Raw genomic sequence first — 27,601 nt, forward strand, 5'->3', positions numbered from 1 at the left:
AATTTAATAGGACAAACGATCAAATTAATGCATTTTTAAAAAAAAATGAGAATCAAATTGAATCTTTTAAAATAATTTAGGAATTAAATTGATAATTAAGAAAAAAATAAAATATATATTTGAAGAAGTAAGCTATCGATGAAGCCAAAATCATCTCTTCAGTCCAAATCCTTAACTTCGTCACGATCTAGAGACTTCATAATTAAAAAAACGCGATAAGAATCAGTTAAGTGCATGAATAAACACTACATCATATTATTATTTGGGATAAGTGTAAAATCATAGTTTTATGCGATTATTAAATCAAAACTAATCACTATAATAAATTTATTAACTTTTTGTAATAATTATATTAAAATTTGTCATAATTTGTTTGTTAATGGTGTAAAACACTGTATTAAACTCTTATTATTATATATTCATATTAAAATATGCATAATATCGTTGGTTCATAACTATGACGAGAAAGGGTGAGGTAGTAAAATTATCCATCCACGTAAACATCCGGTTTCAGTTGAAGCAGTTAAATAGTAACTAACAACAATGAAAAATAGAGGGGGCAGCAAATGCAAAGCATAAAAATATAATATACCCCACGCGCTTTAATCCCCCGACGAAATTTACGAGCAAGAATAAAAAAAAATAAAAATTATGAGGTGACATTCAAAATATCGTTGAGCAAAGGACCAACCAAAACCAAAACCAGAAGATAACAATTAAACCGTTCTTCTTCGATTCAAGTTCGAAGAAGAAGCGATGAGTTCGGGTAGCAGCCACAGCAGTGAGAAGGAGAAGGAGAAACAGAGGGTGAGTCGCACGTCGCTGATACTGTGGCACGCGCACCAAAACGACGCCGGATCGGTGCGCAAGCTCCTCCAGGAGGATCCCTCGCTCGTCAAGGCCAGGGACTACGACAACCGAACGCCGCTCCATGTGGCGTCCCTCCACGGCTGGATCGACGTCGCCACGTGCCTCATCGAGTTCGGCGCCGACGTCAACGCGCAAGATCGCTGGAAAAACACCGTAATAAATTATACTGACAACAATGCAAATCAAGGTTTTAAAAATCGGTCCGCAACCGTAATTGAGACTACATCGGCTTTGTCCGCGATTTGTAGGATATAAAAAAACGTGACAAAACTGCAATACGACTGCCACCGATATTTAAAACCTTGATCCTAATTATTATCACTATTGTAATTATTATAATTACTTTCTCACTGTATATGATAGTATTATTCATTGTGAAATGAGTGAATGAAATTTAGGTTTTGGAAATTTTGGACAGCCTCTGGCGGATGCGGAAGGAGCTAAGAAGAGTAATGTGATCGAGCTCTTGCAATCGCATGGAGGATTGTCTTTTGTGAGTTTCCTTTTGTTTTGTGTCTAATTTTCTATTCAGTGATGAGTGAAGTTGTTGAGATTTGAACGGTGGTGATGGTTGGTGGCAGGGGCAAAATGGAAGCCATTTCGAGCCGAAGCCGGTAGCGCCGCCGTTGCCGAACAAGTGTGATTGGGAAGTCGAGCCTACCGAGCTCGACTTCTCCAACTCGGTGCGAATCGGAAAGGTAGGTTTCGCCTCTGCATTTTCTCTGTTTCGGTGGTGGACGTGATTTTGGTCAACGGATTTCACAGCTTGCTGTCTGATTTGGTCAACTCTTTGTTCCACCACTACATTTCAGCAATTGTTTCTTAAACATGGATTAGTTGTATGCTTTAGTGCCTAGAGTAGCAAGTTTGATAGTGAATTCAATTGTTGTTTCGTAATCATAATCGAAGGACAGTTGTCGGGTTTTCGATCTTATTTATCACTGATTGTGGGAAGAAAGGAACGATTTACGGCCTGTTTGATTCCTCTCACACTTTTTTTTTAAAAAAAAAAATATTGAAAACAATTTTACACTAATCAGCAATCTATTTCTCATCCACGAGCTATTAATGCCTTCACTTTTGCCAAAATCAATTCTTATTTTCTACATTGAAGGCAAAGCAACTCTAAGTTGCTAGTTGCTTCCAGGTTTTTCATGGTGCCACCATGATTTTGGGTCCCTCACCACCAAACCAAACACTAAGTTTTGATTTTTTATTTCAATACAAGTGTTTTAAAAACCAAAAAATAGAAACAACTGAAAGATGTTTTCTTTTCATCTTTTTCTGTTTTGTTGAAATGCTCTGTTTTAAGTGTTCACAAGATTTTAGAAAATATAAATATGGTCAAGAGACAAGCATTTCCAAATGTGTTCAATGGGTGCTCAAGGAACAAACAAATTTTAGAAAATACAAAACTGTTTTTAAAAAAATAATAAACAAACAAGATCTTAGCTTCTTTTTTTTTCAATGACTTAAATTGTTTTCTTGTATTTTTTTATGTTTCATGAAGGGTTCTTTTGGTGAGATTTTAAAAGCCCATTGGCGTGGAACACCAGTTGCTGTTAAACGTATTCTTCCATCTCTTTCAGAAGATAGATTGGTGATGTGAGATTCTTTCTTCTGTCTCTAGTATTTTGTGTTCAATTAGGTTGCTGCTAGTTAGTTGTTATTTGTGATGCGAATGTCTTTTGATTGCTTGTGATTGTGACTAGTGAAGTTGTTAAAACTAAGGTCTAAGGACTTGCTTTTACCGGTCATCTGCCCCATCTTACACGGGGCTATAGGGAAAGACATTAGCTAGTAATTGAACTGTTTTTGCTAAATGTATGTTGTTCAGGTTGAACCTACTTCTTTAGGGACAAATGATTTACTCTAATCCATTGGATATTTGGATGGTTAGTTATGTCTGTGTGTGATGAATTATCAAAATTATTGGAAGGGGAGGGGGGGCTGCAGCAATATAAATCATATTTTCTGTCCCAGTTTTTTTTTTTTAATATCTTATATTTTGTGTGTTAATTTTTATACAGTCAGGACTTCAGGCATGAGGTCAATTTGTTAGTGAAGCTTCGACACCCCAATATAGTTCAGTTTCTTGGAGCTGTTACTGCCAGGAAGCCCCTTATGCTAATTACTGAGTATCTAAGAGGGGTATGTGAATAAAACATAATTTCCGTCAGATTAAGCAATCTACACCTAGTTTTTGGTTTAACAAACTTATGCTTTTAATTGAATTTCTGTTTCATTCATATATAGGGTGATCTTCATCAGTACCTCAAAGAAAAAGGTGCACTTAGTCCTGCAACAGCTATCAACTTTTCCATGGATATTGTCAGGTATGGTGTCCTACCATATCTATCTTTTTTATTTTTTTCTTCTAAAAAGAAATTAAGAATAGAAGGGATATACATAAGAGGAGGATAGGAGGAAATTATCTTAACTATGAACAATTAAGCACATAAAAAACAAATTAGCCCAAAAGTGCTCTCCTATTATCTTTACATCTGTTATATAACACCCAGCAGTTTGTTGAAGAACTGTGGCATTGAGTTCCTGCCACAGAAGCTCCTTATTTCTCTTCTACCCCTTCTAGGCCAGAAACCTTCAACTTCACTCTCTTATTGTTCAAAGTCCTCTCTATAATTAGGATATCAGCTAGCTTGCCTACTTCCACCATTATCCATCCTAAATCTCGTTTTAAGCTTGTAATTTCCTTACTCTGCCTATGCAATTTTATTTCTTCTAACACAGTATTCATGCATTCTAAACTTCTAATTGTTGATGCATAGCTTTCAAGATCAATGCAACTTCTTATTCTTCCATGTAGCTTGATTTAGAAGTCATGATAAAATCTCTGCATAAAATGTTAGTCAACAAAAAAGAAAGTCACACAATAATATTCTCATGTTTATGCACTCAAATAATGACCTCACACACTCATATTTGTTCACTTGATTTCAGTTCCACCACTTAATTTCTTTAAAGGAGAGATCAAATATCACTAAATAAGATCAAGAAGAGTAAGATCCTGGTAGCAAGTTTTCTGAGAAATCAAGAAGATCACTAGACAAAAAATTATGAACACAAGGAAACTAGAAAGGAGTAACAATCAAACCACTTAGACAAAAAAGGACTTAGGACCACTCCAAACACTATTATGGTCTAAAGATCAAAATATAATATTTTTTTATTCTTTTTAATTATATTTTTCCTTTTTTTTTCTCTTTTTTCTTTTGCCTTTTCTGTTTCCTTTTTTTAGAATGCTATAGTAAAAGTGAAACAATTCAGAATTATAGAAATATAAGGGAAAAGATTTGGATTATCACATGTGATCAAATCTCGAATATCTAAGATAGATGAACAAGAAAGAGATGAGCGCGACAACCTTATGGTCACAAACTAACAACTAATAGATAATGATGTATAAACAAGAAGAATTGATGAGGATATCTACTAATAGAAACAACAATAATTGATAAGGACTACGTGATAATAATTAATAAGGATATGAAAGAGATAGGTACGATTCTATGACAAATTGTCAACTAACAGAAAAGGATGTAGGAACAAGAAAATAATTTGATGAATCGAAGGAATATCAAATGCAGAAGTGTTTTATTTTCTTTTTTGTTTTTGTTATTCTTTTTGAAAATATAAAGTCACAAAACAAATAATATTTAGCTAACAATCAGGAACCTTAGATACCAAACTGATACAGAAAAGAAGATGGATAAAGATATGTGGACACAAGAAAAACATGAATTGAAATTTGATTCTGACTACGTATGAGTCTAATTCCTAAAACCCACAATAATATTCACCGGCGAACCAAAATTGATCAACTTTGACCCAGTGAGAACTTTTGCAATCACATACTCTAAGGAGAGGAACTTTGCACAAGATTTCTACTCATGATTCTCAATAACATTCTAGTAGAATTTTACAACCCCTGAGAAGAAAATAAACTGCCACCAATGGAGAAGAGAATCCAAAATTTCTTATCCAAAGTAATGTTCAACTCCTAAAAGCAATGTTTTCTTTAGCTTATGTAGCCAAAAAGTAACCAATACAATTTTGGTCTTAAGTAAAGCTCAAAACATGGAAGCTAACTGAAAATCCTTAACCAACTAATGAAAATAAGTCCTAAACCATTACAAGTCCAAAATTCATAATTAACTAACAAAAGTACGCCTAAACTACTAGAAGCCCAAATTAGGCCATATTGAATTTGCAAGGCTCATATGAATTTCAACTCATTATTTAAGTCTTACTTCACTTATTAACATAGCCTAAACTACTCCATTTAGTCTTTCAAAGCTTCAATCTAGTAGACCCATGCTGTTCTATTGCTATCCAAGACTGTTGTACAAATTTTAGCAACTAGGTTTGCCATAGTCCCTTTACTTCTCATAGCCCAAGCTCTTGTCATTGGACTAACATGAATCACAAATGTATCGCTTGTATTTTGCTTTGGCTAGCCTCCTTGATCTCTATAAAATACTATGACCAGTGTATATCTAAGCCAATTTCACACATCCTGTATTTAATCATCTGAGATAATAGAATTAGGAAATCTAGAAGAATTTGTCTATATTCAGCTTTGCTTAATCTCATCACTATGCTAATATATGATTTGTGAATATTGTTTTGTAGAGGAATGGCCTATCTTCACAATGAACCAAATGTTATAATTCATCGAGACCTAAAGCCAAGGTAAGTTGGTTATTTGCAACCTAGATATGAAAATATTATTATGGATAACCTGCTAGGCTGCTACAGACAGTATGTCATGATGTATTGCTTATGAACAAATTGAAGAAACCAGATTGACAAAATTTTATGCCGTAAAACACGTGCAGCTGGAATTCAGAAGCCTTTGTATTATATGTTGAAGTTTATTTTCTGAAATTTCAGGAATGTTCTTTTAGTCAATTCTAGTGCCGACCATTTAAAAGTTGGAGATTTTGGATTGAGTAAGCTTATCACGGTCCAGAGTTCTCATGATGTATACAAAATGACTGGTGAAACTGGGAGCTGTGAGTATTCTCAGAATTTCTTTTTAAGTGTTAGTATCCCATTCTTGTGCAAAACTTAAATTAATTTCCTTCTTCTTGGGGATAAAAAAAAAGACCGCTACATGGCTCCTGAAGTTTTCAAACATCGGAGATATGATAAGAAGGTTGATGTGTACTCCTTTGCAATGATTTTGTACGAGGTAATTCTGCTTACTTAATACTGGAGTTTTATGTAATACAATTTGAAGCTAATTTTAATGCATGATATCCTTATCTCATGCAGATGCTTGAAGGTGAACCACCTTTTGCAAGTCGTGAACCTTATGAAGGAGCAAAATACGCTGCTGAGGGACACAGGCCTCATTTTCGGGCAAAGGGTTATACTCCTGAATTGCAAGAGTAAGTCTGATACATTTCTTTTATCTAATCTTCCAGCACTCTATTTTGAAAGCTAATTCTTGACATGGTGCTCTTTCACCAAATGTTGAAGAGCTTGTGTTGTTATCATTCTTCTAAGTGGGTCTACGTCTATGGTTGTTCACACTTCAAGCCTAATATGGCTTTCACATAACAAGCCATGTTTGAGATATATAAATCATTTCTAGGCTTGCACCTTATAGTTGAAGCTTTTAAGCGAGTAGGTCCTTTACAAGTCAAAGAAAAAAAGTATCTAATGTAGGCCACTTGTGTCCTGGCTTAAAATTAGGTGGATAATGTGGTCTAATTTCACTTTGGGAGGAAAAGGAAAGTTGATATCTTAAAAATGGTACAATTGGAAGTTCACCTACTTAGATGTGTCCTATATAAGTACTTTCCAAGATGCTTACAATAGAGAAGATATTTCATGTCTGAGCAACGCATCCCTACAATTAATGATATCCTTGACATTTTAAGTCTGACCGTTCAACATCTGACTTAGGATTGATTTATTCTCTTTGCTTTGTTACAAACTCGTTTGGTTTGATTTGAGATTTTTAACTGCATATCCTCTAGTGTGTTTTTAAATGTTCTGTGATATCTAAGCCATTTGATATGTCATTACTTACTAAGCTTACTATTGTATATTGCCCTAACAGCACGAAAGACATCTTATTTTGTTGTCCCATCTTTTACCTTTACACTGAAAGGGATGGTTAATAATGGTTACAATTTTTCCCTCATTCACCATACATGGACGAACATTGACCAACTATATGCTTACTGTCGTTGCTTAGTACTTCCAATTTCACTAACCCCAAGTGAGTGTGTGACTAGCATAAATATGATTTAAACTCTTTCTTTGTGATCACTGAATTAGAGGTTCGGGAATGATTTGTAAATTAGGTTATTAGAAGTTATAGCAAGTAAACATTTATTTCGTTTAGGCAGGCCTTGATCATATGAGCAATCTTATGGACTTTGGCCTTTCATGTTGTTTTTAGGTTAACGGAGCAGTGTTGGGCTCATGACATGAGTCAGAGACCATCCTTCATAGAGATCCTAAAACGGCTTGAAAAGATCAAGGAGAATTTACCTACAGAGAATCACTGGCACTTGTTTACCTCATAAATGTCTAATAGCATTAATTTGTTCAGAAATTCAGATGATTTATTTAACATTACCATTCTCTGGTTTGGTGCCGGATTTATGGATAGGTTGAGCATACTGGAAAACCTGCAAAGTCAATACTTGTTTTCAACTGTTTGGATTAATGAGCAGAAAAAGGTGATGTTGATTGCCCTGCCTTTGGTTACTACGTTTTTACCTCATTAAAGCTCTCGTTTCATTCAAGCGAGCATATATATGCAAGTTGTTGCCTAAGTGTAAAGCGTTTCAAGTGTACAAAGCGTACAAACTAATTGAGGAAATAAGCCACTTCACATGCTGTCCGATGTTAAATGTTCCATCTTTCGTTTAAAAATTAATAATAGTTTTCACTCTTTTATTTTCTCTTACCAATTCCTCTGGTATAGATGCTACCAACTATTTTGGTATTGCACTTCATGGGAGTTTCTTTTCGCTAGTTTCACGTGAATAAATGTTAGTTTAATAAATTGTGCACCGGGGACCATAAGGAGCAAATAGGTGCAAGCTTCAATCCCACTTTCTGCCTAAATGCAAAAGTGGAAGAAAACAAAATGACAGATGTGCCTTACGATCTCTTTAGTTTCTTGGAGCTATAAGAGTATATCCAGTGCTCATTTTATAAACAACTCATTTACTCCAAAAAAATTTAAAATAAATCTATTTTTTGATAATTATATTCTGATTTGATAATGTGTGTAAAATAAATCTATACTACACGAAAATAAAAATATTTTATTTTTAATGATATACATTTAGGAAGCAATTCAAATTCAAATCAAAATGAGACTAAACAAAATAAAATTAAATACAATCATATATATATATATATATATATATATATATAATCTTTATTTAATTATATAAATAATTATCATCAATATTTGATATGATAATTATTTCTGTTAACACATAATAGAAAATTGGAAAAATATTTTTGGACATATTTTAAATTTAAATGAAAATAATTACTACGGAAAATAATTTATTACAACATCTATTTTTGGAAACATAATTAAAAAAGAAACTATTTTTTAAATAAGATAAATTTCAGATGCAATGACTAAGTGTGAAGTATCCATATCAAGTTTTTTTAATGTCCGTATCAATTCTTATTATGACTTAAAATTTTGAATTTGAAAACGTAACATGTAACAATAAAAATATTTGAAAATTAAGATAAATTTGGAAACTCTCCTTAATGGGTTTTGTATCCTATTTCAAATTTAGGTTCTCCATTCCATTCCTTTTTATATGCTTCCTCTACTCCCTCTCTTCAATATCTAATGGTTTTTTTTTTCCTTCTTTTCTTTTGTCCTTTTCCTTTATTTTTGCATAACAATGCATGAAACGTTTCTATTGTTACTTCTTTTTTTTTCCCCAACTTTAGAGGTGTTTCAAAGGATGTTAGTCTACTTCTCCTTTGGAATCTTAACAGAACTTGAGCTCTTAACAACTCGGGTGGGAGCAACCAACTAAATGGAAAAACTGAAACAAAATCAACATATTTAATTAATTAATTTAATTTAAAAATAAATGTAAAACTATTATTAAAAGAAGGTTTTGTCACTTGAACAAATGTTACTTTTTGATGAATATTAATTATCGACAAAGTTACTAGATATTTTATACCAATAACATTGTTATCAAAAACAAATAAAAATGAACTAAATCAACTTTTAAAAAAAAAAATCAAAATGAAGCATGCAAGACATCACCAAAGTGAAGGGGATCCTACCTAGGATAATACCCCATGTTCTTGTCAAATGATGATTGAACCTATGACCCTATTGAATACCTATCCAATATACTTGATCCCCTAGCCTAATTGGTCATACGTGACCGAGAGGAGCTTACGTGAGGGGCTCTTGGTCGACATAGTGCGGGAGAAAAGGCTTGCATAAGTTGGTGGTAGTTTTGTTTTATGGTCGTGGTAGTTGGGATGAAAAAATGTGCTCTGACATTGTCTTTCATCTTCCTTGTTTGATAACTGAAGCGCTTTCCATTCCCCACCGTTGATCAAACATAATCCTACGGTGGGATTTTGTTTTGGGCTAGGGCCCAATTGTTATAAAAGGGGTGAAAGATGTCAACTTTTCACCCTTGCTTATTTTTACCTCTCTTGATCGAGCACTCTTTTTTCTATATCAAGTACGTTTGTAATTTAGGAATAATGGGTTCATTTAGAGACAACTCAAAGGAGTCTGAGGAGTTAGGTTCAAGGGTCAGGGGTTCGAATGAAGAGGTATTTGTCGTGTCCTTAGGTTCCGATTCCATAGAGTCTGGTTCATTCTTGTTGACCGTCTCATTTGCTAAAGAGGGCTTTACTGACCTCTCCACCTTTTTGGATAGTTTTTTGAAGCAGATAGTGGACAACATCAGTCGTGGGGTCGGTCATAATGCTAATACGGCGACAGGCTTTTCAAATCGTCTAGTCGGGGCCCTTTCAAGGACAAGTATAGTCAGGGAAGAAAATGATGAGTCTTTGGCTGAAGATGCACCTTGGAAACGCTAGCGGTCCATGTTGAGAAGAAAGATGAAACAATGAATGTTGGATTTTTCGAGTGTTCACCCTTTCACCAACATCTCGATTCTAACCAATGGTGGTTTCTTCACCAATGAATTTTTGTTGAGCCGTTTGGTTGATTTGGCCCATAACTCGAAACACGACTGCCATGTGCTAAACAAGAGTGATAATGTTGCCAATTGGACCAATTTTGGGGCCTTTCAAGAATGGACGACAACCATTGCCCAACACCTTCAAGGCTCTTCAAGGGCAAAGGAGCAGAAAGAGGAGTTGAAGAAAGTTGAAGAATCCCTTGTCGTCGTGTTCTCCCTTAACATTAACTTGGTCGAAGATAATTCGGATTTGAAGGCTTGAGTTGTTGCCCTTGAGCTAGAGGCGAAAGGACTTGAGACTCAAGCCATCAAAGTTGAAGACTCTTCCAAGTTGAGTGATGAGGAGGTGGAGAGGCTAAGGACCTCACTTGCTTTGGTGGACAAAGAGAGGGATGACAACAGGAAGGAGAAGGCTCGCATTGAGTAGAAGGCTTGTGATGATGTATTTGAGGTGCATGCATCCAGCTTCAATCACCACCTTCATCAAGTGCTTTTTCATTGTGACGTGCCAGATGAGTCCATCTTTAACATGGATAAGGATGTCTATAATGGGCAATTGATTCCCATTGATGACATTCCCGAAGATGGGGCTTCTATTGCTGAATTGTCGACGACCCCTCCTGTAGCGACCCATATGACCAACGGGGTTTAGGAGGATGAAGATGATGGTAATGATGACAACGAGGTGCACAAGGGGATGATCACGACGAAGGTTCCTAAAAAATTTTAAGTTTTTATGTACTTTCAACCGATAGTGTCGCCTTTTGTAATGATGGCCCTCATCCTTTTATCCATTAATGAAATATTTCACTTTTTAATGAAGTGTTCTCCTTTATATGTATTTAGACCAAATTATGCATCTAGCTTGTGGTCATATAGTAAATAATTTGGGAATTCATTTTTAATCAAAATAGGTGTTTCTATTAAATAGTAGATGACTTTAAGTTCAAGCTTAGTCGGAATGGTCTTTTGGGAGGGAATTTTTAGATGAATTTAGTTCAACCTTAGCCAAAATGGTCTTCCAAGTGGGAACTATTAGATGGCCTTTCGAGAGGGAACTGTTAGACAAATTAAGTTCAACCTTATCCAAAATGGTCTTTCGGAAGGAAATTGTTAGATGGATTGAGTTTAACCTTAGTTGAAATGGTCTTGTCAAGAGGGAACTGTCGGGTAATCAAAAAAGAAATCCTCCCTGTCCAAAGAGAGTATTCGAAAGGATGTTATTGAGACAAAAAATAGCATAATGTGAATGTCTTCATTGATAAGGTTTGATCAGGTGTTCCTCATTAGAACCTTTCGGTAAAAACCCTTTCACATTTTTATAGGGATAAAAAACTGAGATAAGAAAAAGAGTACATCACCCTTTACATCGACTAGCTATAATAAAACTTTAAATGAGTAGAGTTCCATATTCGAGGTACAACTTTTCCAGACAGTTCCTCGAGCTTGTAGGCTCCATTATGTAGATTATGTAGGACTTTGAAGGGTCCCTCCTAATTTGGGGCTAGTTTGCCTTCTGCAAAGTCTTTTCGAGCTTCACCCTAAACTCTCCATACTAGGTCTCCTTATTTAAATTATCGAGGAGTTAACTTGGAGTTAAAAAGTGTTGAGCCATTTGTTGTTTGCATGCTTCGGTTATGATGACGACTTCTTCTAGCACTTATTCTATAAAGTCTAGGTTTACCTGTAGGGCCTTCTTGTTCTCGGCTTCTTTGAAATTTTTCCTTCTAAGGGACATCCCTCCCACTTCTAATGGGATCATAGCATTTGTTTCGTACACTAGCTAAAAAAGGGTCTCTTTGGTATTGGACTGTGGGATGCATTGATATGCCCATAGGACCTTCAGGATCTCTTCAGCCCACCTTCCGTTGGCCATTCCTAGTCACTTCTTTAACTATGATAAATAACTTTATTAGTCGCTTCAGTCTAACCATTGGTTTGAGGGTGCTCTACAGTTGTCACTCAGTGCTTGATGTCGAGGTTTGTCATGAACTCATTCAATTTTTGGTCTGTGAATTGTAAATCATTGTCAATTATGATGACACATGGAATGTCGAAATGTGCAATGATGTTTTTCCACAAAAACTTTGGACATTTCTGAGTAGTAATTGTGGCCAAAGGCTCAACCTCTACCCATTTGGTGAAATAGTTGACAACTACTAGCAAAATATCCTCTGACCGAGGGCCATGGGGAAAGGTCTAAGGATATCCATTCCCCAGATGGAAAATGGCCACAGGGAAGTAAGGGGACGTAACTCCTCAGTCAGTCAATGAATCAAATTTCCATGTTTTTGACATGAATTGCATTTTTTTGACAAAATCTGCGCAATCTATCTTCAAAGTTGGTTAGTAATACCCAACTTTTAATGCTTAAGTTGGCATTGATCTTCCCAGAGTGCAAGCCACGTACTCCTTCATGAAACTCCCAAATGACGTAGTCGACCTATTCTCCATTGAGGCATTTGAGGAGAGGTGAGGAAAAACCTCGTTGGTATAGGTCACCAGCTACTACAACATATCTTACGGGTTGAGTTCTCAATTTTCTTGCCTTCTCCTTGTCTACCAGGAGGATTCCTCTGAGCAAGTATTCGACAATGTCAGTTTTCCAACCTTTCGGTTCCTCTCCTTCCACCTATAAGCATTCTTTGGCGGATATACTAGGAGTGGGTAGGGTTTGTTGGATAAAAGTTTTTAAGTGTCCAGGTTGGGGTGAGGATGCCAACCTTGCTAGTTTGTTGACCTGATCATTGGTGTCTTAGTTGATGTGGGTTACCTAAACTTCATCGAATTCATCTTTAAGCTTTTGGAAACCATCAAAATACTTCAATAGTTGGAGATCTTTAATCTAAAACACTTTGTTGATTTGTATGGAAGCAATTTTAGAATAACTTCTTCACTTGACTTTTAGGGCTCCTACGTCCTTAGCTAACTTGAGGCCAAAAAGTAGTGCTTCTTATTTGGCTTGATTGCACGTGGCCTTAAAAGTGAAAGTAGTGATTGTAACACGGTTACACTATTTGGCCATTCCAAAATGACTCCGGCTTTGCTACCATGTTGGATGGATGACCCATCTACATGTAGAGTCCACCAATATTCCTGAAATTGAGGTTGGGGATGAAAGTTGTTTACACAGTCTACCAAGCTTTGGGCTCGAATAGTACCTCTTGGTTCGTAATGGATCTCGTACTCTGATAGTTCAATGGACCATTCGATCATCCTGCTAGCCAATTCAGGTTTACGCAATACTTTGGCTATAGGGGAATCAGTTTAGACGGTGATTCGGTGACTTTGGAAAAACTGCCGAAGACGTCTAACAACATTGACTAAGGCCAAGGCCACCTTTTCCATTTCTTGATATTGAGTTTCTGGATTCTGTAATACTTGACTCACAAAGTATATGGGTCTCAACTCGTTGTTTTCTTCTTGAACAAGGGTCGCACTTATGGCTTTGGCAGAAACCAAAAGGTACACTATGAGTATTTTGTTGGTGTTCAGCTTTGAAAGTACAACAACGCTTGCAAGTGTAACCTTCAATTGCCAAAAATTTGCTTTGCACTCGTCATCCAATTGGAAGTTTTTGGTCTTTTTGAGGAGATTCATGATTAGTTTGGCCTTCTTAGCGATCCTAGGCAAGAATCTTGATAGGGAGGTTATTCTTTTGGCCAATCTTTGTGCTTCTTTGATGTTCCTAGGACTCCTCATTTCTAGAATGGCCTGACACTTATCAGGATTCACATGTATCCCTCTATGTGTCAGCATGAAACCTAGGAACTTTCTCCCTGTACCCAGAAGACACATTTATCGGGATTTAACCTTATGTGGTGTTTTCAAAGTTGTCCAAATACCTCCTCAATGTCCTTGATGTGTGCCGACAAGTTGTCAAATTTGACGACCATGTCATCTATGCATACTGTCATACCCCATTTTTGACCTGTTTTTTAATTCTTTTTTCTCGTCTTTTAAGCCGGAAATTTCCGTCGTTTCAGATGAAATTTCGGCAGGGAGGTATTTTAAAATACCTCATTTTTGTTTCGAAGACGACCGTTTTTTATTCATTTATTTACTTTATTTTTTTATTCTTTTTTTTTTTTTCTTATTTATTATTTTCTTCTTTTTTCCTTTTATTAAGTGTTTTTATTATTTTCGTTTTTATTAATATCGTTATTAGTATCTTCTTTTTATTATTTTATTTTTATTTTATTTTATTTTATTTTATTTTGCTGTTTTATATTTTGTTTTTTTCCTTTCCTTTTTTCCTTTTTCTTCTTTTCGGTCCTTTTTGGTCCAGGCCCAGAGGGGCGCTTCGTTTTTTTTTACCCTAATTCTGTCCTTTAAATACTGCATTAATTACTGTGCGTGTCAGGAGTGAATACGGACAGTCAGAGTGCCGGAATAGCCAAGCCACCACAAACCACCAACGCAGCCTCCCTCAGGCCACCACCCACCACCGTTTCACAAATCCGTACAAATCAACCACAAAAAAAACCAACAGAATCAAAATCCAAAACACATTCAACACCACAGATTCGTATTCCATAACCACAAATCACACGATTTGTACCCCAATCGTCACACAGATCACGGAAACCGAATCGGCATGAACCAAAATAATACGAATCCAGAACCATACACTACACGGTCCTAACTCACCAGTTACCAGCCCAAAACCATTTCAGCCCAGCCAAACGCGAAAGAAAAGGGTAGGATCCCATCCGTTTTGAGTTTAGATCTAGGCTTGCCGTGTCAAGTTTTTTGAAAACGAACCTCAGATTCATAACGAGTGAGGGAAGAGGGTTCGAGAGGTTTTTTTTTTAAAAAAAAAAGGGGACTTGAGATACTCCGGCACGGTGGCGCCGCCAGCGGCCGCCGCGCCGGGGGATGTTCATGGCCGCAGGGAACTTCAGAAAGGAGGAAAGAGAAGAGAGAAAAATGAAGAAGAGAGAGAAAGAGCTTTTAAAAATGAAAAAACCGGCCCCAAGCCCTTATATAGAGGCTGGACCGGTTCGGTTTTTTCCTTGAACCAAACTGGTCCGGTTCTCCCCTTCTGGCCCGTTGGACTCATCTCTGGCCCACCTTCTTTTTTCTCTTCTTCTTCTTTTTTTCTGATTCCTACTCTCACCTCCCCTCTTCCGTACTGCACCCCCTTCTTCTTCTTTTTTTTTTTTTTTTTTTTACGCGTCATATTTATTTTATGTCTTGCATTTTTTATTTTATGCCTCGCATTTTTTTTATTTTCTTTATTTATTTTCCAGCACCATATTTAATTGTTTGTCTTGCATTTTTTTTTTCCAGCTCCATATTTATTTTTGTCTTGCACTTTTATTTTCTTTTTATTTTATGTACCCTATTTATTTTTGCCTTGTTTTGTTTTATTTTATTTTATTTTATTTTTTTTCATATCTTGCTTTTTTTTAGCATCATGTTTATTTTCTGTATTGCATTTTTACTTTCGTTTTATTTTCAGCATCATATTTATTTTATGACTTGCATTTTTATTTTTCTTTATTTATTTTACGCGTCATATTTATTTATTGTTTTGCATTACATGCATTTTTATTTCCTTTTTAGCATATTTACTTTGAAGCATTTTCATTTTATTGCCAATTAGAATGTATCTAGGTCCAATGTAAATAAAAAATGAGAATCTGCACCGACACTCACATTTATTTTTATGTTTTCTGCCGAGGACGATCATGTAATTTGAACCGTATCCGAGGAAAAGGACCCTCACTCGATCCAACGTCATTTTAAGGGATCCGGCGCGTTTAGACTTATCTTTGCATAACTAAAGATCAAAAAGAAAAAAAGTCAAAACCCAAAAACTTTCCATAATCAAAATTTCAAAAAAAAGGGGGTCAATCTTTATTCTTTCTTAATCAAATCTTTAATCAATCTTTAATCAATCAAAACCTTTTTTCCAATTTAAAATCAATCGAACTCACTTCTTTTATTTCTTCTATGCCTTTTCGGCCTCTTATCTTTCCTAAACTCTTCTTTTTTTTCGAACTTTAAAATCAATCAAAACCAACCACTCGGATTTTTACCCCGAACTACATGATTTTGATCCCATTCGGGTATGTAGGCAAAAGACTTTGTCTTTCCAAATCAATAAAAATAAACAAAAACTTTTTTCTCCTTTCTTTTAAACCTATCTCTTTAATCTTTTCACACTTAAGCATTTATTTCCAAACAAATAATCAATTTAGCATAAAGATAAAATAAGCAAGAGGTTCCTATAGAGTACTATAGACGTTTAGGGTGCTAGTACCTTCCCTTTGCGTAACCAACCCCCGGACCTTTGATCTCTCAAAAAATAGGGTTTTTCGAGCTTTCTCCCTTTTCTTCGGAAAAATAAAAGATCGGTGGTGATCTTAAAATTGCGAGTCAACGCTAATCAATAGCTTGATATCCAAAAATCACCGCGACAGAAAAATGGCGACTCCACTGGGGATCACACTCCTAAGTGGGTTAAACCTATCTTGTTTTTCTTCATCTTTATGCTTTGTTATTATTTGAAACTGTAAATACGTGCTTAAGTGTTTATCTTTTACGTGAGTGGTGAGATAAGTCCTACACCCGGACTTGAGGGAAACATAAGATAGGATGGTGGTATAGTCATAGTGTCTTTCCGAGAGTGAGTTTCGGATGTGGCACATGTGATAACCCCGCTCAATGGAGGGATCTTGGGAGTATTACTATGTTGGCATGAGTAGTCGTGTCCGGCATTGATATTTTCAAGCGACCTATGAAGTTGAGGACCTTTAGTTACCTTTAACCCATCTTGGCCTTTTAGGACGTAGTGCGGTAGCTAATCAAGAGTAGTCTTGAATTGGTTGATACGCGATACTGCACTCAAACGAGGCTTTCCTATGGACGTTGTTGGACCGGGAGTAGTCCCGTAATCCGACAATATTCGTAAGTGGTCAATGACTTTGGGAACTTGGTAGAACCCGTGATACAGGTACATATGAAACCATAGTCCTTACCAAATGGCGTGTTTACCCTTAACTCCAACATTTTGGACTTAACCTCACCATGTTTTGGCATAATCATGCATACACGCATCCATGCATAAACTCTTTTTTTTCATCCAAATTATCGAAGGACTTAGACAAGCTTTTTGTAAACTTTGTAGGATATGGACATCCCACTGAGAAGCACTAGGAAGTACCTTTTCAAAAAAACAGACTTGTTGAGATTAAGGGAGCTAGCATCTTTAGTAAGTGATCCAGTTGATTTTCAAGCTCACCACGGGAAGTTGCTCAGAATTCTTAGAGTAGATATTGAGGAGGGATGCCTAGAGACCCTAGTTCAGTTCTATGACCCGCTCTACCATTGCTTCACATTTCCCGATTACCAGCTTGTCCCCACACTTGAAGAGTACTCCTACCTAGTTGGCTTACCTGTGCCAGACAAGATACCTTTCCATGGTTTTGAGCCTACCCCTAAACCCTCCGACATCGCAGCCGCTCTCCATCTTAAAACCTCCATCATCCAAGCAAACCTTACCTCTAAAGGAGGCCTCCAAGGTCTTCCCACCCACTTCCTCTACCAACAAGCCTCCATATTTGCTGAAGCAGCTAGTACACTTGCCTTCCATTCTATCCTAGCCCTCCTTATATATGGCCTTTTACTCTTCCCAAATATTGACAACTTCATCGATATCAATGCCATTAAAATCCTCCTTACAAAGAACCCCGTACCCACTCTACTCGCCGATACCTACCACTCTATCCATGACCGTACCCAGGCTGGCCGTGGAACCATTTCTTGTTGTGCACCTTTACTCTATCTGTGGTTTACCTCCCACTTACCTCAATCCCGTGCCTTCAAGACCAATGATGACAAACTTTCTTGGCCTCGCCGAATCATGACTCTTGACCCGTCTGACATTGTTTGGTACCAAGCAGCTAGTGATGTTGGAGAGATTATTGTGAGTTGTGGTGAATATCCCAACGTACCTCTTTTGGGTATGCGTGGCGGAATTAGCTACAACCCGCTTCTCGCTCGACGACAATTTGGGTACCCGATAAAGACAAAACCAAACAACCTTGCCTTGACTAATGAATTCTATCTTAACCATGGAGATCACTCGAACAAAAGGGAAAGATTCGCACAAGCTTGGAGCGCTATCCGCAGACTCCACAGGAGTCAGTTGGGAAAGAAATCAGACTATGTGCATGAATCTTATACCCAGTGGGTTATTGATAGGACCAAGAGCTTTGGCCTACCCTACCGCTTACCTAGATACCTATCGTCCACCATCCCACCATCATCCTTGCCTATCCCCTTTGACACTAAGGAAGAGTTTCATGAACAATTAACCAAAGAAAGGCAAGAAAAAGAAACTTGGAAGAGGAGATGCCAGGAGCTCGAGCGAGAGAATGAGACTTTGAAGGGGAAGATAGCCCAACAGAGCCGTGAGATTTTTATCCAGAACCAGAGGATGATTGAGAAGGACGACCTGCTTCGTCGGAAAGACGCTTTGCTCCACCAAGATGCTAGAAGGAAGAGGAGGTTTATGGACTTGTTCTCCCGTGCACATTCAGATTCCGAGGACCCATCTACTCCGGGAGTTTGAGTCTGAAGTTCTTAGGACCTTATGTTTAGATTTTAGCTCCCGAAATCTCTTGACTTGTAAAAAATAAAAAAATAAAAAAAATAAAATAAATAAAGAGTGTTTCAGTTTATGATGTTTACAATTTCTTTAACAAGTTCTTCGATAATAATTTGTTCCCTTTCTTTTTGCATAAGCATAGGCATGCATCATGTTGCATTCATAGTTTCTAAATCGAGTCTCACACTGTGTTCACTACTTCAAAAGGGGGGAAGTCAATCAGCCGCCGCCCAAGGAAAGTGGCCCGGCGAATTCTCCACAAACCAACTCGCATTTACAACACCAGGGCCAATCGGAAGAGGATGGATTTAGTTGAACAAGAAAATCAGAGTCTCAGGGAGGAGGTTGCCACTTTACGAGAGGGAATGGATAGGTTGACGACCATGATGAGTGCACTCCTGTCAGCCCAGAACTCTCAAGCTGCCGCCGCTGCTGTAGAGCAGCCTTTGGTGAGCACAACCCCGCTATCTACAGTGACTTCTCCACCCCTCTTTTTGCCTCCAGGTTGTACATGGGGAATGCCACCTCCAGTCTGTGGAAGCCCCCAGCCCGCTGTATCTGAAGTTCCACCTCCTTTTGCTCAGCAGTCAGCACCGGTTCCGCAACCCAGTACCTCTTTCCCTCAAGCTGCAATGACTTATTCAGCTCCACTGATTCACACTATTCAACAAGAGGTTGAACCAATTTTCCAAGCTGAAAATGTTGTAGCCTTTGACAAGATGGAAGAACTCCAAGAAAGATTTGATGGTATGCAAAGGGAAGTCGAAGCCCTCCGAGGAAGAGATCTGTTCGGGAAGGACGCCTGTGAATTATGCTTGGTCCCAAATGTTACTATCCCTCACAAGTTCAAGGTGCCAGACTTCGAGAAGTATAAAGGGAACTCTTGTCCCCGCAGTCACTTGGTGATGTACGCGCGAAAAATGTCCATGTATACTGACAATCATAAGCTGCTTATTCATTTCTTTCAGGACAGCCTGACTGGGGCCGCTCTGAAGTGGTATATGAATTTGGACAGTGCGAGCATTCGTACTTTCAATGACCTGGGTGAAGCGTTCATCCGGCAGTATAAGTACAATCTGGACATGGCCCCAGATCGTGATCAACTCCGTGCGATGACACAAAAAGAGAAGGAAACGTTCAAGGAGTATGCCCAGCGTTGGAGGGAAGTGGCTGCCCAGATTGTCCCGCCGTTGGAAGAAAAGGAAATGACCAAAATATTTCTGAAGACCCTGAGCCAGTTTTATTACGAGAAAATGGTTGCAAGTGCACCAACAGACTTCACCGAAATGGTCAACATGGGGGTGAGATTAGAGGAAGGTGTCCGAGAGGGACGTTTGACTGGGGAAAGTGCCCCTGCCGCAAGTAATGCCAAGAAGTTTGGAGGCCACTTTGCGAAGAAGAAAGATCAAGAGGTGGGAATGGTAGCTCATGGTAAGCCTCAGCAGAATTTCACCCCATATCGTCAGGTTGCGAATGTCGCATCCACTATCCCAAACCCATCATATCACCAACAAAGGCCACATTACCCCTACCAATACCCTCCACAACAATACCCTCCACAACAATACCCTCCACAACAATACCCTCCACAACAATATCCTCCACAGCAATACCATCAGCCACGATACCCTCAAAAACAACAAAATCGCCCGCAAACCCCCCAACAACCATATCACTCACAAAACCGCCAGAAAACAACCTTTGATCCAATCCCAATGAAATATGCTGACTTACTCCCCGCCCTGCTCGCCAAAAACCTTGTCCAGGTCAGAACACCCCCTCGTACACCAGATGTTTTACCTCCCTGGTTTCGTCATGATTTAACCTGCGCTTTCCACCAAGGGGCCCCAGGTCATGACGTTGAAAACTGCTATGTCCTGAAGAATGAAGTGCAAAAACTAGTCCGGGCCAACCTGCTATCCTTTAAAGATCAAAATCCCAATGTTCAGGCGAACCCTCTGCCGAACCATGGGCCTGCTGTCAACATGATACAAGATTGTGATGAAGACGGTGTCATCCTGAACGTCCAGCACGTTCGAACTCCCCTGGTCCCAATACATATCAAGATGTGCGAGGCAGCTCTGTTTGACCATGATCATGCAGCGTGTGAAATATGTCCTGTGAATGTAAAAGGATGCCCGAAGGTACAAGAGGACATACAAGGGCTGATAGACAGCACAGAACTTATCATCACGAGGAAGGACAAAGAAGTGTGCGTCATTACCCCTGAGTTTCAGCGGTTGGAAATAAGCTATAACAGTGGGGAATCAACTACTACTCCACTGGTGATTAGCTTGCCAGGACCTATGCCGTATGCTTCTCTAAAAGCGGTCCCTTACAAGTATAGTGCCACGATGTTGGAAGGTGGGCAGGAGGTGCCTTTGCCCTCTCTAACTCCTGCGATTTCTGTGGACAACATTGCTAGTGACAGTAAGGTTCTGAGGAATGGACGTGTTATCCCCACATTGTTTGCAAAGAAAGTGAATGATCCGGCAGTTAAACAGGTGACAGTGAACGGCCCCGGTACAAGGAAGGAAGTAGGCCAATCCAATGGGACTAGCAAGAATTCTGATCATGACGAAATTCTGAAACTGATCCAGAAGAGTGAGTATAAAGTAGTAGACCAGCTGCTGCAAACTCCCTCTAAGATATCCATTTTGTCTCTGCTATTGAACTCAGAAGCACACCGTGAGGCTCTAATGAAGGTGTTAGACCAAGCTTTTGTGGAGAGGGACGTGACTGTTAATCAATTGGACAGTATAGTAGGAAACATTACTGCCTGCAATAATTTAAGTTTTAGTGATGAAGAGCTTCCTGAGGAGGGGAGGAACCACAATCTGGCGTTACATATATCGGTGAACTGCAAGTCTGATGCTCTGTCGAATGTACTTGTGGACACTGGTTCCTCATTGAATGTAATGGCCAAATCCACATTAGATCAACTTTCCTACCAGGGGCCTCCCATGAGAAGAAGCGGGGTGGTTGTCAAAGCGTTTGATGGATCAAGAAAGTCTGTTATCGGGGAGGTTGATTTGCCCATTACAATTGGGCCGTTTGTTTTCCAAATTACATTCCAGGTGATGGATATCCAAGCCGCATACAGTTGCCTTTTGGGTAGGCCATGGATCCATGAAGCTGGGGCCGTGACATCCACCTTGCATCAAAAGCTGAAGTTTGTCAGAAATGGGAGTTTGATCACTGTGAGTGGAGAGGAAGCCTTGTTGGTTAGTCATTTGTCAGCTTTTTCCTTTATTGGTGCTGATGAAACAGAAGGAACCTCTTTCCAAGGCCTGACTGTAGAGGGTAAAAAGCCAGAGAAAAATGAAGTATCTTTTGCTACTTGGAAGAGCGCACAGAAAGTGGTGCAGGAAGGAACAGGTGTAGGATGGGGAAAAGTTGTGCAGTTGCTAGAGAGTAAAAACCGTGAAGGACTGGGATTTGCTTCTTCTGCAGGATCCGCAACGAACAGTGTTGGATCAAGCTCCATTACTAGCACCTTTTGTAGCGCCGGGTTCATCAACAACTCGCCAGAAGCCAATGCTGTCTTGGAAGATGTTCCTGAAGAGATAGTGCTTGCATTTGTCACACCTGGAAAACTTGTTCGCAACTGGGACGCGGTTGACATCCCTTCAGTGGTACATGCATCAAAGTAATGTGTCTTTGTTTTTTCTGTTTGTTTGTTTTTCAAAAAAAAAAAAGATCCTTTCGTCTTGCCCAGGACGAAGGCGCAATTATGTAGGGCTGTTTTGTTTCAAGCACTACTCTTATTAATGGAAAATGTGGTTTATCCCGATATCCATGCTTATTGCTCTTTCTGGAAAATGGTAACACAAAAAACCCAAAATATTTTATTTTTGTTTTCTGATTTCAATTAATTATAAAAAGTCTGCATTGTTCACTCATTTTCTAAAGTCAATCATCAATCATATGCAGACTAGGCATTCATGAGCCCGTTGAACATAATAACCCTGCACTCTCTCCCAACTTCGAATCTCCTGTCTACGAGGCTGAAGAGGAGGAGGATGATGCAATCCCGGAAGAACTTGCTCGGTTATTGGAATATGAAAAGAAAACCATTCGGCCTCATGAGGAGGTAGTAGAGGTGATTAACTTGGGAACCAAGGAAGATAAGAAGGAAGTCAAGATTGGGGCATCGCTTGAGGCAACTGTCAAACGAAGGGTGATTGAATTACTCAAAGAGTACGCCGATGTGTTCGCATGGTCGTACCAGGATATGCCCGGCTTGGATCCCCGTATTGTGGAGCACCGTTTGCCTTTGAAGCCCGAATGCCCACCGGTCAAACAGAAACTGAGAAGAACTCACCCTGACATGGCTCTCAAGATCAAAGAGGAAGTACAGAAGCAGATCGATGCAGGTTTTCTTATCACATCAGAGTATCCTCAATGGTTAGCCAACATAGTGCCTGTTCCAAAGAGGGACGGCAAAGTCAGGATGTGCGTTGACTACCGGGATTTGAACAAGGCTAGTCCGAAAGATGACTTTCCTCTACCTCACATCGATGTATTGGTCGACAGCGCTGCAAAGTCCAAGGTCTTCTCCTTCATGGACGGTTTCTCTGGGTACAATCAGATCAAGATGGCAGTTGAAGACAGAGAAAAGACATCTTTCATCACGCCTTGGGGCACCTTTTGTTACAGGGTAATGCCTTTTGGGTTGATAAATGCAGGTGCCACTTACCAAAGAGGCATGACCACCCTCTTTCATGACATGATGCACAAAGAGATAGAAGTGTACGTGGATGACATGATTGTCAAGTCAGGCACTGAAGAAGAACATGTCGAGTACTTGCCGAAGATGTTTCAACGGCTGAGAAAGTACCAACTTCGACTGAATCCCAACAAATGTACCTTTGGTGTTAGATCTGGAAAACTCTTGGGTTTCATAGTCAGTCAGAAAGGTATTAAAGTAGATCCTGACAAGGTCAAGGCCATTAGAGAAATGCCGGTTCCACAAACAGAGAAACAAGTGAGAGGTTTTCTTGGACGTCTAAATTACATTTCTCGTTTCATCTCGCACATGACAGCCACGTGCGGACCTATATTCAAGTTGCTTCGAAAAGATCAAGGGGTTGTTTGGACCGAAGACTGTCAAAAGGCTTTCGATAGTATCAAGAATTATCTGCTAGAACCTCCAATTCTTATACCTCCAGTTGAAGGAAGGCCTCTGATTATGTACTTGACTGTGTTAGAAGATTCTATGGGCTGTGTGCTTGGACAACAGGATGAGACCGGAAGGAAAGAGCATGCCATCTACTACTTGAGCAAGAAGTTTACAGATTGTGAGTCCAGGTACTCCCTACTTGAGAAAACTTGTTGTGCACTAGCCTGGGCTGCCAAGCGTCTTCGTCACTACATGATTAACCACACCACCTGGCTAATATCCAAAATGGACCCGATCAAGTATATCTTTGAGAAACCCGCTCTGACAGGAAGAATTGCTCGTTGGCAGATGTTGTTATCCGAGTATGATATCAAATACCGCACCCAGAAGGCAATTAAGGGGAGTGTTCTTGCGGATCATTTGGCTCACCAACCAATTGAGGACTATCAACCCATCAAGTTTGACTTTCCTGATGAAGAGATTATGTACTTGAAGATGGAGGATTGTGATGACCCATTGCTTGGAGAAGGTCCGGATCCCGAGTCTAGATGGGGTTTGATTTTTGATGGAGCCGTGAATGTCTTTGGCAATGGAATTGGGGCAGTTATTATCACTCCGGAAGGTAATCATCTCCCTTTCGCTGCAAGGTTACAGTTCGTTTGCACCAACAATATGGCAGAGTATGAAGCATGTATCTTGGGCATTGAAAAAGCCATCGACTTGAGAATCAAGAACCTTGACATTTACGGGGATTCAGCTCTCGTAATCAACCAAATCAAAGGAGAATGGGAAACTCGCCACCCCGGCTTGATTCCATACAAAGATTATGCAAAGCGTTTGCTAACCTTCTTCAACAAAGTGGAGCTTCACCACATCCCTCGTGATGAGAACCAGATGGCAGATGCGTTAGCAACTTTATCCTCCATGTACGAAGTGAGTCACCGGAACAATTTGCCAACAATCAGAATTCAGCGCCTCGAGAAGCCCGCTCACGTGTTTGCAGTCGAAGAGTTTGTTGATGATAAGCCCTGGTTCCATGATATCAAGTGTTTCCTCCAAAGTCAAGAATATCCACCTGGAGCATCCAACAAAGACAGGAGAACTTTGAGAAGATTGTCTGGTAATTTCTTCCTAAATGGGGATGTTTTGTACAAAAGAAACTTTGACATGGTACTACTCAGGTGTGTAGATAAGCAAGAAGCAGAATTTTTGATGCATGAGGTACATGAAGGCTCCTTTGGAACTCATCCCAATGGACATGCAATGGCAAGGAAGTTGTTGAGAGCAGGTTACTACTGGATGTCGATGGAGACAGATTGTTGCAAACATGCTAGGAAGTGCCACAAATGCCAGATTTATGCTGACAGAATTCATGTACCACCAACTCCACTTAATGTTCTTTCTTCTCCGTGGCCCTTCTCTATGTGGGGCATCGATATGATTGGTAGAATCGAACCGAAAGCTTCAAACGGGCATTGTTTCATTCTAGTGGCTATTGATTACTTCACCAAGTGGGTTGAAGCAGCATCTTATGCAAATGTGACTAAGCAAGTTGTGGTCCGCTTTATCAAGAATCAGATCATCTGCCGTTATGGTGTGCCCAACAGAATCATTACGGATAATGGAACGAACTTGAACAACAAGATGATGAAAGATTTGTGTGAAGAGTTCAAAATTGAGCATCACAATTCTTCTCCTTACAGACCTCAGATGAATGGCGCAGTTGAAGCTGCAAACAAGAATATCAAGAAGATAGTGCAGAAGATGGTGGTCACATACAAAGACTGGCACGAGATGTTACCGTATGCTTTGCATGGGTATCGCACTTCAGTGCGTACCTCAACAGGGGCAACCCCTTTTTCTTTGGTGTATGGCACGGAAGCAGTACTCCCTGTGGAGATTGAGATTCCATCAATGAGAGTTATAATGGAGGCCCAGTTATCAGAAGCTGAGTGGTGCCAAAGCAGATATGATCAGTTGAATCTAATTGAAGAAAAACGCATGAAGGCCTTGTGCCACGGGCAACTTTATCAACAGAGGATGAAGCAAGCTTTCGACAAGAAGGTTCGTCCTCGTGTGTTTCAAGAAGGAGATCTTGTGCTCAAGAAGGTTTTATCTTTCCAACCCGACTCTAGGGGCAAGTGGACGCCTAATTACGAAGGCCCATATGTCGTCAAGAGAACTTTCTCTGGTGGTGCACTGACTCTTACGACTATGGATGGGGATGAGCTCCCTCGTCCCGTGAATGCGGATGCAGTCAAGAAATATTTTGTCTAAAAATAAAAGAACAGCTCGGTAAGTCGAAAACCCGAAAGGGCGGCTTAGGCAAAAATGAGCGTCTCGGTGGGTCGAAAACCCGAAAGGGCGGCCCAGGCAAAAATTAGAGACATCAAACAGAAAAATAATCAGCCTGATAGGTCGAAAACCCGAAAGGGCGATCTATGCAAAAGTTAAGGATCGAAAGACAAAGTAACTGCATCGAGATGATCTTCGTTCATTTGGGGGCACAATGGAATGTCAAGGAGACCCTGAATCTGAAGCATCCAAACAGTGGAATTCAAGGTTGTCAGAGGGAACAACGGTTATTGTGTTCAATGAACCTTCGATTTATATTTACCATTTTCCAAACTTTGTAAGATCAGTGGAGCCATGCCATTGGCAGGTCACCACTCTTTCAAATAAATTTGAGCCTGTTGCCTTTCATTTGGAATTCTCATTTATTCAGCTTATAAAACCTTTCCTTTTTTATGGTAGCATTTGAAACGAAATATTTCTCAAAATCATAAATTTTCTTTCATGTTTTTTTTTTAGAAGCACAAACAACAAAACACTTTGAACTCGTGAATAGGTGAAGGGTGCGTCAACAGCTACCCTAGGAATGGATAAACCTTGCAGGTTGCACGTGGTCAATTGTTTTTTTTTAAAAAAAAAAAAAAAAAAAAAAAAAAAAAAAGGGGAAAAGAAAAGAGCTCGGTAAGTTGGAAATCCGAAAGGGCGGCTTAGGCAAAAATGAGCGTCTCGGTGGATCGAAAACCCGAAAGGGCGGTCCATGCAAAAATTAGGGACTCAAAAAATAAGACAAAACAAAATAAGCATGACCACAGAAGCACCAGCTCTTCTACCATGTTTTTTTGGATTGGTACGTTCTCCCCAAGAAATGTTTATTCCCCATCAGTTGCTGCATATGCCGGGCTTTACCCCGTCACTATTTTGGTATGTCCTAGTGGCATCATCCCCATTGAAGATTGCCGAGTGTTTGTGATACGACGTCGGGTCACTTTCAATCTTACCTGTCCAATCTTGTTCCACCAAATTTATCATCCACACAATCATACAAGTCAATCCTCCATACGGTCATACAAGTCGTGTCGTTATTCAGGCATTCATACATTCATGCATATACACATTCATGCATATACAATAAAGACAATATCATGCATACATGGCTGCATTAACCATCATGAGTCTTGCTTCAATCATCTTTTCACTTCAATCAATCATGAATAATTTGTAACCCTCTATTTCTCCAAGTGTCATCCCCAGTGTGTCTGATCCAAGGATGTCGCCCTCTCTCCGCCAAGTGGTAATTTCTTTAATGAACAGCTTGTGCATCAGTTGCCTCTCTTTCTTATCAATTGACTAGTTCGGCAATAACCCGAACAGTTGACATTTATCTTTGTTTCTTATCAGTTGACTAGTTTGGCAATAACCCGGACAGTTGACATTTATCTTTGTTTCTTGTCAGTTGACTAGTTCGGCAATAACCCGAACAGTTGACATTTATCTTTGTTTCTT

General features: G+C 39.2%; 3 protein-coding genes across 3 annotated transcripts; all 3 read left to right on the top strand.

The window, feature by feature from the left end:
• The first annotated feature begins 452 nt into the window (after nucleotides 1–452).
• Nucleotides 453–7,617, top strand: LOC100815995 (integrin-linked protein kinase 1). Its single transcript, XM_003529418.5, has 11 exons — nucleotides 453–1,023; nucleotides 1,289–1,363; nucleotides 1,452–1,568; nucleotides 2,381–2,475; nucleotides 2,901–3,021; nucleotides 3,127–3,206; nucleotides 5,524–5,583; nucleotides 5,785–5,906; nucleotides 6,000–6,085; nucleotides 6,169–6,284; nucleotides 7,307–7,617. Exons 1-11 carry the CDS (start codon nucleotides 757–759, stop codon nucleotides 7,431–7,433), a joined length of 1,266 nt encoding a protein of 421 aa, XP_003529466.1. The 5' UTR covers nucleotides 453–756; the 3' UTR covers nucleotides 7,434–7,617.
• Nucleotides 7,618–17,205: 9,588 nt separating this feature from the next.
• On the top strand, nucleotides 17,206–18,648 carry LOC102666326 (uncharacterized). Its single transcript, XM_006584365.1, has one exon. It carries the CDS (start codon nucleotides 17,206–17,208, stop codon nucleotides 18,646–18,648), a length of 1,443 nt encoding a protein of 480 aa, XP_006584428.1.
• Nucleotides 18,649–18,948: 300 nt separating this feature from the next.
• On the top strand, nucleotides 18,949–26,083 carry LOC100807419 (uncharacterized). The gene is made up of 2 exons (XM_003528527.2): nucleotides 18,949–22,333; nucleotides 22,618–26,083. Exons 1-2 carry the CDS (start codon nucleotides 18,987–18,989, stop codon nucleotides 26,081–26,083), a joined length of 6,813 nt encoding a protein of 2,270 aa, XP_003528575.1. The 5' UTR covers nucleotides 18,949–18,986.
• The last annotated feature ends 1,518 nt before the right edge of the window (nucleotides 26,084–27,601 follow it).

This window comes from Glycine max, chromosome 7, assembly GCF_000004515.6.
Source record: "Glycine max cultivar Williams 82 chromosome 7, Glycine_max_v4.0, whole genome shotgun sequence".
NCBI lineage: Eukaryota > Viridiplantae > Streptophyta > Magnoliopsida > Fabales > Fabaceae > Glycine > Glycine max.